This window comes from Chanodichthys erythropterus, chromosome 20, assembly GCF_024489055.1.
Source record: "Chanodichthys erythropterus isolate Z2021 chromosome 20, ASM2448905v1, whole genome shotgun sequence".
NCBI lineage: Eukaryota > Metazoa > Chordata > Actinopteri > Cypriniformes > Xenocyprididae > Chanodichthys > Chanodichthys erythropterus.
This window is the reverse complement of record NC_090240.1, coordinates 25,424,150-25,441,693: the sequence shown is the minus strand read 5'-3', so window position 1 is coordinate 25,441,693 and position 17,544 is coordinate 25,424,150. Positions and strand designations below refer to the sequence as shown.

The following is a 17,544-nucleotide window of genomic DNA, read 5'->3' as shown; positions in this document are numbered from 1 at the left end:
TCACTATCTTGGAGTTTAAAAAGAGATTTCAGGTTTCAGGTGATGATGAGGTGCTGATGCAGATCTCCAGGCAGAGATTTGAGACAATGGCCCATGTGTACTAACAGACTGAAACATGACAGACAAAAATGTACTATGGAAATGACTTTAAGGAATTTTTAAGATATTTTCAATTTCAATACTACTCTATTGCTCTTTAAACCCACATAGACAGCATTTTGGGCCACCTATCTGCATTCGTTTTTGTAATACCAGAAAATGCTCTATAGGCAGTTCACTAGGTTTGAGAATATACATTCCCAAATGTTACTGAAGATGTATCATTTTCTGAGACACACATGGGGGCTCAATAACGCTGCTTAAAGAGACATCATTACGCCCTCGTGTTGTTACAAACCTGTATGACTTTCTTTCTTCTGTGGAACACAAAAGGAGATGTAAGGCAGAATGAGTCTCAGTCACCATTCATTTTCATTGAAAAAGATGCAATGAAAGTGAATGGAACAGACTGCCTAACATCTCCTTTTGTGTTACACAGAAAGGAAGAAAGTCATGCAGGTTTGAAACAACATTAGGGTGAGTAAATGATGATGACAGAATTTAATTTTTAGGTGAACAATCTCAATTTAACTTTTTCTCTTTTTAAACACTTTGTACTGATTTAAATGATAACAGTTCATTTATACCCACAGACAGTTGCAGTGCACCTGTTTTCGGTGCACTTTAATGCAAACAGAAGCCTTTAAATTGAGATAATATGACATGACTGTAAAACACTAGTATCAGCGGCTTTCTTCAAATAATTATCATCTTAATTTGGTCAATATCATCAGTGTGATGTAGCGTAAAAAGTAACAGACATTTCAAAGCACACACGCTTGACACAGACACATGCTCTTACCTTCAACAGCCCACACAATCCGTATTATCCATAACAAACGAATTATATCCATAATTGCCGTAAATTTGGGCATTTTACTGTAAAGACCCAGAATATTCATTGAAAACTTGTCCGGCAGGCCATCTGTGAACACACTAAGATCACAAGCTCTCGAATAAACCCCATCGGACTGGAAGAACTAAAGCAAGTTTGGACGAAACCAATGAAACGCAGACGAGGGGCGGGAATGTGTGTATTACAAGAGTGATGCTCAACAAACGTGATAATCATAGTGTCTGCAAGATAATAATAACGTTATTATTATTATCATCGTTGTTAGCCTATAAAAGCTAATTTACTTTAAAGTTATTAATAAATAAATTATACTTATATAAATGTTGTTAAAAAAATCAAATAAATATTCTTAAAATTGAACAAATTCTCTCTGAAAAAAAAAATTAATATAAGTACTTTAAAACCTACACCGTGTTTTTAAAATTAAAATGTATTTTTTACGTGTTTAGCCTTTTGCTATCTTTTCCTACCATATTTGTTAGCAACTGGTAACAGGATAATATCCATAACGTCAGTCATTTAAAACTTATGTCGGAAGTCACGCAACATAGATCAAATAAATAATTATTTACTTCGAATAAATAAATAAAATAATTATTTATTTAAATAAATATCATTCTGTTTCATACAAGCCCTGTAATTTGCCCGTCATTCACTTGTTTGATCAATGACACTAAGAATTTATTTTACACCAACAGCGCCCCCTGGAGTTTGTTCTGTCTTGGTGCGGGGGGAGGTGGGGGCGTGAGATAGAGTGGTGCATGTGATCATCATCTATCAAATAGTTCTCTAATCCTTTGAGGCACTTGCGATTTTATAAAACTGACAGATCACACAAGGGGCTGGTGTGAAGAAGACAAACGACCTCGTTTCTCAACACCGCTGCTCGTGATCTTTGACTCCCATGTGTGAACCTCCATGTGGTACTTCAGCCCTCATACATGGATTCTCTTAGATATATTCCCCGTGACTTTAATAATATAATTTTGAATCCTGGATAGTGGAGCTATTAGCATATGCACAGTTCAATTTAAAAATGTTTTTCACAACATTTTAAATATTTATTTAAAAATCTGTCATCTGTCAAAAACAAGTAAAAACATGAATACAGCTTTTAAGTACAGTCATTTTTTAATATAAGACATGCACATTTGATTGTATCTAAAAACATGCAGCTGAAGAGGAAAATCATAATGACTCATTAAAAATAGAGCATGATTACAAATTTCTGTAAAAATCCAAACGGCGTACAACAGAACAAGAGCAAGAGAGGGATAGACCACAGAAAAGAGAGAGACTGAGAGTTAGGGAAAGAGAGAGAGGGTGAGAGAGGGAGGAAATAGAGCAGAAGAATATGGAACTGACATAAAGGAATCTAGGATAATTCAGCCTCAAGATGAGTGAGGACTGCAAAACGGCAGACTGGAGAATCCAGGGGTCGTTTCCATGGAAACCTTTGCCCAGGGAGATTGGCGACCCTCCTGTCTACTAATGCTAGCAGAGCGAAGATTGTAGGTCACATATGGCACCAACAGCCCAATCAGGTCTAATCTGTCTTGACTTGTGGGTCATGAATTGAACCATGAAACTGGTTTTTACTCTGGCTCATATCACTGATTGTGTGCGTGTGTTTGTGTTTGTATATATATATATATATATTTAGAGAGAGAGAGAGAGAGAGATGCAGTAAAATGCATCATTCTGCTAAATAACTTGAATTAATTACATCTCACTGAACTTATGTAAATTTTCACTTAAAGGTAAGGTAGACCATTTCGGAGTGGCTAGCAATAGCAAGCTAGCTTTGAAAGTATGAGATCCCAACCTCTCTTCAGAGTGTTTCCAAAGCCACACCTCCTCCAAATCAACAAAAACACAGCAGAGTCTGCAAAGCGTCACAACGGCGTTAAATCACCTCATGCCTCAAAGCACATAACATTACAATAATAATGAACGTAAACAACTTACAGAGCTCTAGTTGTACCACCTGACTGCTGCAGATTCATTTCAGCATTTACAGTGTTGACCAGTGGCGTAACTTGGGGTATTGTAATTGTATCATTACAATAATAAATGCACAAAATGTATTGACATAGACCTCATGTTTAATATGATAGTTTTGTCCTTACATCTACTATAATACAATATATTGTTAGTCTCGAGAGTATTAATATTAGTCAATAAATATGTGGAGCCGCAATTTTTGTTAGATTGTCTGATGCTGCGTTCACACCAGACGCGACTTGCGCAAATAAATCGCGATATTCGCGTGTTGGACGCTTGAACATTTTGAGTTTACTCGCTTCGTTCGCGCGTGACATTCGCTTCATTCGTGTGTGAAAATCCCTTCACAGCAGACGCAAATTCGCGTCATGAGAGGGGCTCTCCCGCTCCTTTATGTGTCCCAGACTCTACTACTGCTTTCTGCAGACTTCCTCTGAATAAACACAACTTGTCAGTGGGGAAATAATTGTAAATTACAGCGAATAAGCTCAATTGGTTGTCTTTAGTTGGCTTGTAGTCTTAATATGTATATATATATAGCTCAAATTAAATAAAGACCGTTTTTTACAATTTATCAGATTGTTCGACCTCCTCACTCACTTTCTTTCAAACACGATCCTTTTTATTTCTGTTTCTATAAATGTATGAAGATGTACAGCGACAATGATTTTGTCCTCCATTGTTGTTTCGAATTTCTGCCTCAGCTCGCTACGTCACGTCACTACTAGAGCAAGCTCCTGATTGGTTAACGCGGCGCGAATTTACGCCAAAGTTCAGATTTTTCAACTTGTGCATTTCGCTCAATTCGCACCGCATCATTCGCGCCGCAGGACCAAAGATGTTGATCAGTTATTGTACATCAAGAACAGTGTATTTTGTTTAGTGATTTCACTGGAACGAATAGAGTCTACAGCCGCAACAGCGCTCGTTCGAGTGAACACTGCACAGTGTGCAAGAGCGCCAAGAGAACACTGTTGCGCCACTGATAACAGCGGCAACAAGCACTCAACATAGTTTCAAAAACAACACATCCCAGCGCCAGATCGCCTATTTAACACAAACGAACGAATTGCTAATCAGCTAAAGATGTTTCTTTTGTATTAGTATACATCCGTGCAATGAGATGTTTCAAAAAGTGGTGGGAACAATATCGACCCTGGCAAAAAGTTTTGGTGACATGTCCCACCCGTCCCACCCAAAAATTACGCCTATGGTGTTGACATAGAAACACATAAATCTGAGTCTGAGGATGTGATCTGCTCCGGGTAGAACATCACGGGTTGCCATCTTGTAATTACGGTTACGACGTGGCGTAAATGCGGCATAAAAGCTCAGTGTTTTGTTTCAGGATGAGCTGTAAAAGGCGACTGCTGTTTGTTTTTTTGCGGCGCTCTGTGACTGTCTGTGTATAGCTTTACGTTCCACTGATGACGTGTGATGTCTGTGTGAGCAGGGTACACGGAGGTATGGAAATACATATGTTGGACAGGTAGGACAATGTATCGTTGCAATTGGACTGAATGCAGTGATTGGACAAACATTTTTGGTTCGAGACTTCCATTGAAGATATATGTAAAAAAAAAATTATATTCAGACCACTTCTATTTTTGATTGCTATCAGGATGTGAAGAGAGTTTCAACCAGTATAACAAAAAGGGTTAAATGTTATGAGTGTTATAAAAAGTGTTATAAAACAAATTGCTTACCCTACCTTTAAGTTTTTCTTCTGTTTCTATCAGTAACTGGAAAGTCTGAAACTAAACAAGCTCAAAGAAGTTCAGCGACCCTCAAAGAGGGTCAGTGCGTCTTGCTCTGAACTCTACCATGAGAGCACAGACCCACAAAATACTCTCTTTTGTGAGAGTAGAAACAAACATGACACGGCTGACACCCCACCATGCCAGTTTGATGGCTTCTGATAATAACACGCACTGATATGGGTCTGGCTTTCTAATCCTGCTGCTCTAAATTGGAAAAATTGACCTTGCTCACAAAGGGTGACTCAAATTTGCTCTCTTTGACATTTCAGGACTTAGCGGAGCTTTCTGTTAAGATGAACAAGGCCTGGAGGATGAACAAATATTTCATGAGTAATTTAATATCTGGAGCACGCACATGATCCTCTGCGAATTAAGCTCTGAAAATAGTAGGATGGTATCAGTTGGCAGCACCCCAAGTCTTTAAGATTGGGGAAAGTCGTAAAGGTGTGGGCTCAAAGAATGTGTAAAGAAAGAAAAAAAGAAACAGAATAAGTAAATATGTGGCCCTCAACCACAAAACCAGTCAAATAGTTGCCTATCCTAACAAATCATACATCAATGGAAAGCTCATTTACAGTGGGTACGGAAAGTATTCAGACCCCCTTAAATTTTTCACTCTTTGTTATATTGCAGCCATTTGCTAAAATCATTTAAGTTTTTTTTTTCCTCATTAATGTTCACACAGCACCCCATATTGACAGTGTAACGCAGCGGGACTGAGGCAGAGATCCATTTGCAAGCTTTTATTACAAAAGTAAGAGTGGTCGTACAGGCAGGGTCAAAACAGGAACAAACAGGAACAGTGAGGAACAGGCAGAGTCGTAGTCAGGGTACAGGCAAGGATCGAGGCAGGCAGCAATGGGTCATAAAACAGGAATCAGGCAGGAACAGTAACAAACGGGTAAACAGGGATATAACGCTCGGAAATGTCACACTGGGTAAACAAGACTTCGCGGTGAGGTGGTGTGTGTATGAGTCTTTTATAGTCCAGGTAATGTGTGGCAGCTGGGTGTGGTGATTAGTGTGGAGTGATTGTGAAGTGAGTGCAGGTGATGAGCAATGGAGGATCATGGGAAATGTAGTCCGGGATGTGACAGGAACAGACGTGATCGTGACATAACGCCCCCCTCCCGGAAGGCGCGTCCTCGCGGCGTAGATGACACCAATAGGGAGGGGGGGTGGGTGCATTGGAGCTCTAGTGGCGGACAGGAACGGAGTCTCCAATGCAGGTTCCCGGGCCGCCATGGCGGGTCAGGTGCCACGGGCAGCCATGGTGGGTCCGGAGTGTCAGAAGGCCATGGGGGATCAGGTGGCTTGGGTAACCTCGGCAGGTCAGGTGACTTGAGCAACCACGGCAGGTCAGGCGGGTCAGGTGGCTTGGGCAGCCACAGCAGTTCAGGTGGTGCTGGCCAGGCAGGAAGCGCAGGTGGCGCCGGCCGAACAAGCAGCTTGGGCGTAAGAGGGGGAAGAACGGAAGAAGCCCTCCTCCTCCTCCTCCTCTTCCGAGGATGAGGCGATGCGGCCATCTTGTCCGTAGACACAGGCAATGCGGCCCTCTTGTCCGTAGACACAGGCGATGCGGCCCTCTTGTCCGTAGACACAGGCGATGCGGCCATCTTGTCCGTAGACACAGGCGATGCGGCCATCTTGTCCGTAGACACAGGCGAACTTGAGAGCGTTGCAACCGGTTGGCTTGAGTGCGAAGCGACCACCGGGCTTGAGAGCGAAGCGGCCACCGGGCTTGAGAGCGAAGCGGCCGGCGAGGACTTGGGGATGCCAGCTGCTCGGACCGTAGTCAGTGGAGGATCAGCCACACTGGAACGCATCCCTCTCCGCTCCCGGACTGATCTACAGACGTGACGTGACTCTGGGTGATCAGCGGCGACGTGACTTTGCTCTGGGCGATCAGCGGCGACGTGACTTTGCTCTGGGTGATCAGCGGCGACGTGACGTTGCTCTGGGCGATCAGCGGCGACGTAGGCGGAGATCCATTAGCAAGCTTTTATTACAAAAGTAAGAGTGGTCATACAGGCAGGGTCAAAACAGGAACAAACAGGAACAGTGAGGAACAGGCAGAGTCGTAGTCAGAGTACAGGCAAGGATCGAGGCAGGCAGCAATGGGTCATAAAACAGGAATCAGGCAGGAACAGTAACAAACGGGTAAACAGGGATATAACGCTCGGAAATGTCACACTGGGTAAACAAGACTTCACAGTGAGGTGGTGTGTGTATGAGTCTTTTATAGTCCAGGTAATGTGTGGCAGCTGGGTGTGGTGATTAGTGTGGAGTGATTGTGAAGTGAGTGCAGGTGATGAGCAATGGAGGATCATGGGAAATGTAGTCCGGGATGTGACAGGAACAGACGTGATCGTGACAGACAGAATTGTTGACATTTTTGCAGATTTATTAAAAAAGTAAACTGAAATATCACATGGTCCTAAGTATTCAGACCCTTTGCTGTGACACTCATATATTTAACTTAGGTGCTGTCCATTTCTTCTGATCATCCTTGAGATGGTTCTACACCTTTATTTGAGTCCAGCTGTGTTTGATTATACTGATTGGACTTGATTAGGAAAGCCACACACCTGTCTATATAAGACCTTACAGCTCACAGTGCATGTCAGAGCAAATGAGAATCATGAGGTCAAAGGAACTGCCTCAAGAGCTCAGAGACAGAATTGGCAAGGCACAGATCTGGCCAAGGTTACAAAAAAATTTCTGATGCACTTAAGGTTCCTAAGAGCACAGTGGCCTCCATAATCCTTAAATGGAAGACGTTTGGGATGACCAGAACCCTTCCTAGAGCTGGCCGTCCGGCCAAACTGAGCTATCGGGGGAGAAGAGCCTTGGTGAGAGAGGTAAAGAAGAACCCAAAGATCACTGTGGCTGAGCTCCAGAGATGCAGTCGGGAGATGGCAGAAAGTTGTAGAAAGTCAACCATCACTGCAGCCCTCCACCAGTCGGGGCTTTATGGCAGAGTGGCCCGACGGAAGCCTCTCCTCAGTGCAAGACACATGAAAGCCTGCATGGAGTTTGCCAAGATGGTGAGAAATAAGATTCTCTGGTCTGATGAGACCAAGATAGAACTTTTTGGCCTTAATTCTAAGCGGTATGTGTGGAGAAAACCAGGCACTGCTCATCACCTGTCCAATACAGTCCCAACAGTGAAGCATGGTGGTGGCAGCATCATGCTGTGGTGGTGTTTTTCAGCTGCAGGGACAGGACGACTGGTTGCAATCGAGGGAAAGATAATTGCGGCAGGGATATCCTGGACAAAAACCTTCTCCAGAGTGCTCAGGACCTCAGACTGGGCCGAAGGTTTACCTTCCAACAAGACAATGACCCTAAGCACACAGCTAAAATAACGAAGGAGTGGCTTCACAACAACTCCGTGACTGTTCTTGAATGGCCCAGCCAGAGCCCTGACTTAAACCCAATTGAGCATCTCTGGAGAGACCTAAAAATGGCTGTCCACCAACGTTTACCATCCAACCTGACAGAACTGGAGAGGATCTGCAAGGAGGAATGGCAGAGGATCCCCAAATCCAGGTGTGAAAAACTTGTTGTATCTTTCCCAAAAAGACTCATGGCTGTATTAGATCAAAAGGGTGCTTCTATTAAATACTGAGCAAAGATACTTAGGACCATGTGATATTTCAGTTTTTCTTTTTTAATAAATCTGAAAAATGTCAACAATTCTGTGTTTTTCTGTCAATATGAGGTGCTGTGTGTACATTAATGAGGAAAAAAAATGAACTTAAATGATTTTAGCAAATGGCTGCAATATAACAAAGAGTGAAAAATGTAAGGGGGTCTGAATACTTTCCGTACCCACTGTATATCAGCTTTCAGATGACGTATAAATCTCAATTTCAAAAAACTGACCCTATATGACTGTTTTTGTGTTCCAGGGTCACATATAATAATGACAATAATATAATGGTCTGGGTACCTAACATAACCTATTCCCCCATCCCACACTACTACAGTTAGGTGTCACACAATTGATTTTGTCAGGTATAATTAACAGCTTGACATATGTTTATGCTATTAGATATGGGATTGTGTGGGCCCAATAAAACCAGCATGGAGCAGTCACAGCTTGTGCAGACAGGCTGATGGTATTGATCTCACTATCGGTTTAGACATGGAGCCCGAGGGGAAGGGATCTGGGGAGCAGATCTCTGCCTCGCTTCAAAACCAGGGGGGCAAGATCAAATAACAATGGCCACTAGTCAAACAAATGGCCACTAGTCAATAATTCTCTATTCATGGCACTGATATCCACTTCATGCCTGATTCATTATTGAACTGGCTTCCAGGCACACAAACAATGTAATGTATCTGATATTGTGTCAAGCCAATTTAATTACTTTAATAGAGGCCTATGGTAGTTTATTTTATGCAAATATTTCTTTAGAATCATCATTTCAACTGTTGTGAGCTCTGATCTCTGATGGAGATTTAGGGACAAACACAACAGAAACACATAATACAGTAGAATTTGCTGCCCTCTTGTGATACACTACTATGTACTTACATTTAAATTAATCATTTGATACAATGCACTTATTGTGTACATACATGTTTTTACATTGTACTTATATTTTAAAAACATCGGCACGTAATTACATCTGTAATTAATTTCTGTAATTACATTTATAATTACACTGTTAACCCATCCCTTACACCTTACCCCTACCCTTAAACCTACCCATACCAGCAAAGCTTTCCCTACCTTACCCGTATTTCACCTCAATAGCAGCAAAAGTGTTTTGGAATTCAATATGAACCCAATAAGTACATTGTACTTATTTTTTGATGTAAGTACATAGTAGTTAAAGGTGCTAAAGAGGATCTTTTCGTCGACTGAGAAACCAAAGATTGTTAGTGAGTTTTTGAAATGAGCGCATGCGTAAGAACAACCCCCTCCTTCACAGCTCATTTATAGGGAACGCCTCCCAAAACTCGTGCACGAGAATTGGATGATCGCGTAAACGATTGGCTGATGTTTTTAAGGCCCTACCTCGTGCACAGATTATGTATATTAATATTATTCCTTTCAGTGCACCTAATAAATAGTCTTTTATCAGTTAGTAAGTAAAGATAGTTTATTCAAAATAATGTCCAGCCATTAAAATCATACCGGATATCATCCCTGTGTCCCAATGCGCATATTATCCACCCTATCTACCCTAAATAGTATTGAAAATTACTAATATACCAGAATATAATAAATATAATGAAAAAAAAGAATATAGAATATAATAACCTATTAAGACAAATAGAGTATTGTGCATATGCAACAGTGTTGTGTGTATGCATGATTGATTAACAGCATTAATCAATTTTAATATGTGGTTTTTTTTTTTCAAATTGAAAAAACAACAACAATATATTATATAGAAATGTTTAAACAAAGATAAGTAATGAGGCAAAATTAAAAATATATGGCTGTATATATATATATATATATATATATATATATATATATATATATATATATATATATATATATATATATATATATATATGGATAAAGTCAGGAGCGTGTAAAGTCAGGAGCGTGGCTTTAAAGGGGGAGATCTTCAGATTATGACGTGCAGGCCTGCTGTTGGCCGAGAGGATGCTGAGAAGTAAGTGCATGGGTTATTGTAAAGATTAAAGCATGGCTGGTGAGTGGCTGGTAAGCTCTGGTTTTGTCTGTTATCAGCTTTAATGGAATTCCACTTTGAATCTGTTGAATTTTTTTTTTAAAACTCTGTGTGTGTGGATAGACATATCATTTAGGAGATATACAATGTGGCAGGAGGAATAAACTCTGTGGTAAAGGAGTATACCTTGTGGTAAGACATTTTATCATTTATCCTACTGAGTATATAATATCTTACAGTAGAAAATAATATTGGAATCAATGTTTTGTGTAGTACACACAATGCTGTTTTACTGTTTCATCATGCTCATATAAAATATTACACTTATCAGTGTAATTCTTTTTATAATTCATGTTAACGTTTAAATTTATATTGATGTGACTCCTATATGTGAAATTCAGAAGGCTGCATCTGTGAAACTGTCCTTTCTCTTTAAGCCTACCAGAGAAGGAGACCACTAGACTGCAAAGATGAAAGTGAAATGGACAAAGTTGGGAATGGTCTTCTTTCTTCTTCTCTCCTTTGTAATGATGGGCTGTTTCATTTGGCAGTATAGGCTTCCCAAAGCAGAACCAGGTAAACTGACCCAAATTAAAAGGGCTATACTGTAGAAGGATCTAGGAAGTGGCAATCAAACATCAATGAATGGATGGTGAATGCTTATATACATAGAAGAAATTATGCATTTTGCTCCCACAAATAGAAAATCATGTTCTTGTTTTATTTTTACTCAATGGGTAGAAGTGCCTAAACAGCACTTACAGCATTGGAGAACATCCTTACATTTGGCTTTTCGATCTCCTTATGCTTAATTAATCGTTTGCAGGAGTTGGCTATGGATTACCCACAGCTCGACGTAGTGGCTTGTAGATTACTGTGTGCTTTAAAGCCTGATTATCACTTGGGGGAAGGGAAAAAGAACTTTGTAAAACACATGATTATGGACCAAACACCCACCCCCACTACATGTCAAATGTACTATATTATATAATGATAAGATATGAGTGAGGGCATTAACATGTTATTTTATATACCTTATTTGTTGTGTATATAAATTCATGTGGGTCACACTGAAAGTTCTATATGTTTGACAAAGCCAACATATGATCTTTATACTTTACAGTGGATATAAAAGCTGCAAAAGAAGTGAAAGAGGAGAAGATGTGCCCACATTTCCCTGAGCCTGTGCCATTGGTGCACCCGATACCAGTCCTCATGGAAGCTTTGGACAAGGTCAGACTGCTGAAGTCAAATGACCAGTAAAAATCTAAGAAGTTCTTTCTATGTAAATTCCTAGACCACTCTGGTTAGAATATTAGTTCTCTTCTGTTTATAAATACTGATAACCAGTTTGATAACTATTACAAATATGATGTGCTCTATAGGTGGATGTGCTTTTGAGGACCAGCATTGATGCCACAAAACTGCCGGCCATTTCTGCCATTGTAATATTTAATGATTCTGTATTGTGGAATGGTAATTTTGGTAGAAAGAATGGAAGTGACCCGACATCTCCCCCAACAAACGAGTACACAGTTTACAGGTGGGTTACAGTATATGCACACTTATGATTTAAGTTTATGTTAAACATCTAGAGTATCTCAACCCTGGTCCTAGAGGACTCCCAACACTGCACATTTTGAAAGTCTCCTCTGTCTGACACACTCATTTCAGGTAGCGGAGTTTCTTCAAATTGGCTGATGAGTTGAATCAGGTGTGTTTAATTAGGGAGAAAGACAAAACCTGCAGTGTTGGGGGTCCTCCAGGACCAGGGTTGAGAAACACTGATCTAGATAGTGAAATTACTGTGCTATATTACGTGTCAAAAGTTTGGAAACATTACAATTAATTGTAATTAATGCTCACCAAGGAATCTTATGCTTACAGAGGCAGCATTTATTTAATAAAAAATACTGTAAAATAAGTAATATTGCGAAATATTATTACAAATTGAAAGAACTGTTGCCTATTTTAATATATTTTAAAATGTAATTTATTCCTGTGATTAAAGCTGTATTTTCAGCATCATTACTCCAGTCTTCAGTGTCACATGATCCTTCATAAATCATTCTAATATGCCTTTTTGGTGCTAAGCTAACATTACTTCTTATTATCAATGCTGAAAACAGTTGGCTGCTTAATATTTTTTTAAGGAAATGGTGCTACTTTTTTAAGGATTCTTTGATTAATAAAGTTCAGTTGCTCTTTATTTTACAGTATGTCTACTTATGTGTACTTAAAGTGTACTTACCTAAGAAAATACTGGGTAATATAAGGTAACTATATGGGTAAAGAGGTGTAGGGGTAGGTTCAGGGCAAAGTCCCTTTCAAGGAAAGTCTGTTCACTCGGCGGCCATATTTGCAATGCCTCCGGCAGCTATTTCATGCATTCAAGACCAAGTCCTATCTATTTGAATGGGGAAATCCTGAAATCTCAAAAACTGCTTGGAGAACTTACAATTAAATAACATATTTCAAATCAGCAACAAAATCTGACATGAACTGTCCCATAAATGACTTTACCAATCAGCGATTGGCTCTTTTAAGGCAGGACATATTCCGTCATATTCATAACTAATGGGAGTGAACAGTCTTTCTATATCTATAGTCTTTGATCAGGGTTAGTACCTAGTTATTAACCAGTTATTGTAATTAATGAGCAGACATGTACATGAGGAACAGGACTGTAAAATAAAGTGCTACCGAAAGTTCAATTAACATCATCTATTTGCATTTATTAAATGTATTTTTCAACATTGTTAATAATAATAAATCTTTCTTGAGCACCAAATCAGCATATTAAAATAACTCCTGAAGAATCATGAGACACTGAAAACTGGAGTAATAATTCTAAAAAATTAGCTTTGTCACCGCTGGACTAATTAAGTTTTTAAATGTGTTAAAATAGAAAACAATTCATTTAAATTGTAATATATAAACATGACACAATATTACAGTTTTTACTGTATTTTTGATTAAATAAATGCAAAGTTGGTGAGCATAAGAGACTTCTTTCAAAAACATTAAAAAACTGTAATGTTTCCAAACTTTTGATAGGTACTGTAGGAGGTCCAAAAGCGTGAATTGCTTAAAATGGACCTCAAACATTTAGTGACAATGAATTCTGTTGACCTGGAAAAGTAGACGCCCACCCTCTTGAACATACTTACATTACAAATTGCTAGTATTGTACATAGATAGCTATGGGCTCTTTTTATAATTTGTTTCTTTGTTGTTTGTTATTCTACAAAAGAATTGCGAGCCTTTCAAAAATCTTCCCCACCTTGATGCTGTATAAACTTTGGGAGGATGGAAAAGTGGATTCCCTGGATGACCCTCTGGGAAAGTATGTTAAGAACTTCACCATAAAAAACCCTCTGGGGAAAAGATGGGGTCATGACCTCAAGTCCATCTCCGACGGCATGAGCAGTAAAGAGGCTCAAGCCCACATCTCCTCAGTTACCTTAAGAAGGATGGCCAGTCAGCTGTCAGGTGAGTCAGGACTCACCTTGGTGGTTAGATCAGTGATAGATATATAATTAGTGCATTGCCATTCCATGGTTCCATGTGCTGTAAAAATAAAGAAGGTGAAACCTGTAATTAGATCAACTGTTTTTAGACTAGTTTTCACGGCTACCCTAATCAGCTCTGTTGCCTGACATGACTAAGTGGGTTTGCAACAGACCCAGTCCTCTTAGGAATGACTCTAACATACTGTACTCAGCTTACCCCAAGCTGTTGTTTATATAATGTGCCAGGAATACTGGTGCTGATTATTTTGGTACACATAATTGCATTCAGAAATAACCTTTAAGTTGTTTTGACAGGAAATCTACAATGGAATATTGTTCTGCCTCACTTATCATAAAACTGTTTATAATGAAACACCATTTCTGCCTTGGAGTAAAAAAAAATACAAAGATATCTGTGCCGTTATTTGTGAGTTTATATCTCACAATGTGACCTTATGTCTTATTTTAAAATGTATCTTACAATTGTTTTATTTATTTTTTTTACCCTGAAGCATAAACCATGAATCCATCATTTTTAAAATGCACAGTACAGTAAAATAAAATATCTTCTGATATTAGAGATTTTTTATTTGTTTGTATTATTCAGGATTTAGACCGATTTTTTTATATTTTATTGTTAAAGCTCATTTTCTCAGTTTTCATTTACATTACTTACAGTATGCTGTCATATGTAACGCTCAATTTAAGTTTATCTTTAAAAACAATAAACACTGTTTATTGTAATCTTTAGAAAACATCGATATGAATATCCATTTTCATAATGAACATTATAATGCTGTGATGTAGCATTTAAAATGATTTCTGTGTTTAGTGTTTTATTTTTTTAACAATTTAGACAAAATATTATTCATTTTTAATATCTGACATTTATCGCTTATCAGCCATAACATCTAAATAATAATTGGACTGAAAATGAATATTGGTGCATCTACATCCCCAATAATTTTGCTTTCAAATGCAAATTTCAGAATATTAAGATATCTTTCATAACTAATTTTTGAAAAAGCTGATAAGGTAAACACCATATCAAATGAATGAAAATATGAAATAGTGGATATTCTGGATATGACATACTGGATATTCTGGATATTACCAAAGTCCCTTTAAGACAAGTCATTTCACTCGGCGGCCATGTTTGAAACGCCTCTCGGGCATCCTGGGCATCATGCAATCTCTTTGAATGGGGAAACATCAAATTCTCCAAAACTGTTTGCCAACCTTACGATTAAAATTCATATTTGAAATCACTAATGAAATCTAACAACAACCGGCTCATAAATTTAGTTTCTAAACACTCGAATCATGACAAAAAAAATAAACAAATTTTCAGGCTGGATCAAGCTAAAGCTCTCTTCGGAGGCGCGCGTCTGACTGTTTCTATAGAAACCGGTGATTCTAACGGCCGCTGAAGTGACGCGATGACTTTACCGGTTGGCGATTGGCTCTTATTTAGAAGGCAGGACTTATTCCGCCATATTGCGCGTTACACTTTCTCCCATTCAAAACAATCTATGAAAACAATACGAGTGACACGTCTTGTGTCATTCTATAGTCTTTGATATTACATACTGGATATTCTGAAATTCTAGATATTCATCATCAGCCATAACATCTAAATAAGTATTGACCTGAAAATGAATGTTGATGCATCTGCATCCCCAATAATTTTACTTTCAAATCACCAACTTCATAATATTAAAATATCTTTCATAAATCATTTTTGAAAAGGCTGATAATGAAAATATGAAATAGTGGATATTTTGGATTCATTTCTGATTATAGGTTTACCAAGGCGGCTCAGGGCGACTACTTTACTCTGGAAAGGGAGCACTCAGGCTGCTGTGGATTTATTACAAGATGATGTTCTCGTGGCTGACCCTGGAACAACGTAAGTTAGTAGGCCTACATAGAATTTGTATTGAGAGGATGTTTAATGAATGAGAGGAGGTGTAAATAATTGACAACAGCAGATGCGGTCTATGCACTTGTGGATTCTCCCTGGAGGAAGTAATTCTAGTCCTCTGCTGTCCTCAGATGCCACTACAGCAACTTGGCCTTCTCCCTGCTGGCCCACGTAATGGCGGAGAAGGTAGCAGGGATGGATTATCAGCGTTGGGTGTCTGAAAATATCCTGCAACCGCTGGGAATGGAGGACACCGGATTCGAAATCACCCCACAGATAATGGACCAGATGGCAGTAGGTGTTTACTCAAGTGGGCAGCCTGCACCCCTCTATGACCTCGGCTGGTATAGACCATCAGGGCAAATGTACTCCACACCTGCTGACATGGCCAAACTAGTGATGATGCTGCTGGGCGCATACTACCGTCAGGTTCTCCAGCCCGACACCCTCAAAACCTTGTTGACTCCTCTGTTTCGTTGTAAAAACAGTTACTTTGCAGATCAAACAGGCACACCTTGGGAGGTGAATGAACAGTTGGGCTATAACATCATACGCAAAGATGGAGATCTAGATGGTTATTCAGCCTCGATGTCCCTCGTTCCTCGCTTAAAGCTCGGGTTGGTCATCCTAATGGCTGGAACTAAACCTGAAGATGAGGATCTTGTGGCCAAGGCCTACAGTTATCTCATCCCTGCCATGGAAAGTGCCTTCAGAAATGCACCTCCTGTTCTCATCCCTCCTCCAGATGCTGCTCCCTACTTAGGCTACTTTACTTATAGCAACATAACGTTCTATGAGATCAAAGCAGACACAGATGGAGTGCTGTGTCTGGAGCAGTTCGGACCTCAAGTAGACAACATGGTTCCTATGAAGTATAGAAGTTTAAAACTCAGTTATCTGCAGGATAGGGTCTTCAGGGTGGTGTTTGAGAAGGAGTACCCATGTCAGCTGAAAGTTAATGCTGCCTCGGTGTCTCTTGAATCTCAGGACGGACAGCTCTTTAACTTTTACATCTTCAACAATAAGGGGATCTCGCCAGGTTTTGATGTCCCAGGGTTAAACACTTATAAAGTCGCAAGGATACTTCGCAAACCGATTTTCAGCAGTTGAGTGTCAATTCAGAGGAACTTCAACCTTTGCTTGTGTACATTTTAATAAACATTTGCCACAAGATAAGCTCTGAAAGTATAGAATACTTTTTTTGTTATTTTTATTTTGACAATTTATGTAGGCTATAGTATCTCTTGCCATCTGATTGTTTGTCCCTTTTCTCAGAGGAATGTCAGTGCACAATTGACAACCATCCATTCATGTGTGTTTCTGAGAAGCTTTAACTGCATGTCTTAATTAAAGTGTGTGCCTTTCCTAAGCATTTGCACCTGTGCACCAGTCTCCAAAGTACCCAATGTTGAGTTTTTAATTGAGTTTAGCTATAGATATTTAAAAAACATATTTCGACATACTAATATCTTGGTTTTAAACATTTACTTTTCTTTAAATGCAAACCAGTGTAAAAGGCTACTAATCGTTCTATCACTATGAGAATAATTCCAGCTGATGAACGATAAAAAAAACATTTACAGCCAATCAGAATCCTACCACAGCGCATGCTTATAATAAACAGAATGTGTATTAGTAAAGTGTTAATAAAGTTATCGTTATAGTTATCATTCTTAGTGTGAATGGACCTCATTTTATCACCTTACTTTTTATTGATAATGTAAATGTCCAT

General features: G+C 39.2%; 2 protein-coding genes across 2 annotated transcripts in view; one reads left to right on the top strand and one right to left on the bottom strand.

Annotated features, from left to right (window-relative positions):
* The window catches only part of ephb2a (eph receptor B2a), a 66,037-nt gene extending 65,036 nt beyond the window's left edge, over positions 1 to 1,001 (bottom strand). The window contains exon 1 of the mRNA XM_067372332.1: positions 902 to 1,001. Coding sequence (XP_067228433.1) covers positions 902 to 1,001 — 100 coding nt within the window. The remainder of the gene's footprint in view (positions 1 to 901) is intronic.
* Positions 1,002 to 10,843: 9,842 nt separating this feature from the next.
* On the top strand, positions 10,844 to 16,922 carry lactbl1a (lactamase, beta-like 1a). Its single transcript, XM_067372278.1, has 6 exons — positions 10,844 to 10,952; positions 11,500 to 11,609; positions 11,762 to 11,919; positions 13,630 to 13,868; positions 15,692 to 15,797; positions 15,944 to 16,922. Exons 1-6 carry the CDS (start codon positions 10,847 to 10,849, stop codon positions 16,920 to 16,922), a joined length of 1,698 nt encoding a protein of 565 aa, XP_067228379.1. The 5' UTR covers positions 10,844 to 10,846.
* Positions 16,923 to 17,544: the final 622 nt, after the last annotated feature.

Coding starts and splice junctions, on each gene's coding strand:
- lactbl1a (XM_067372278.1), top strand. CDS start 10,847: ATGAAAGTGAAATGGACAAAGTTGGGAATGGTCTTCTTTCTTCTTCTC. Junction 10,953..11,499: donor GCTTCCCAAAGCAGAACCAG/GTAAACTGACCC, acceptor TATACTTTACAG/TGGATATAAAAGCTGCAAAA. Junction 15,798..15,943: donor GTGGCTGACCCTGGAACAAC/GTAAGTTAGTAG, acceptor TGCTGTCCTCAG/ATGCCACTACAGCAACTTGG.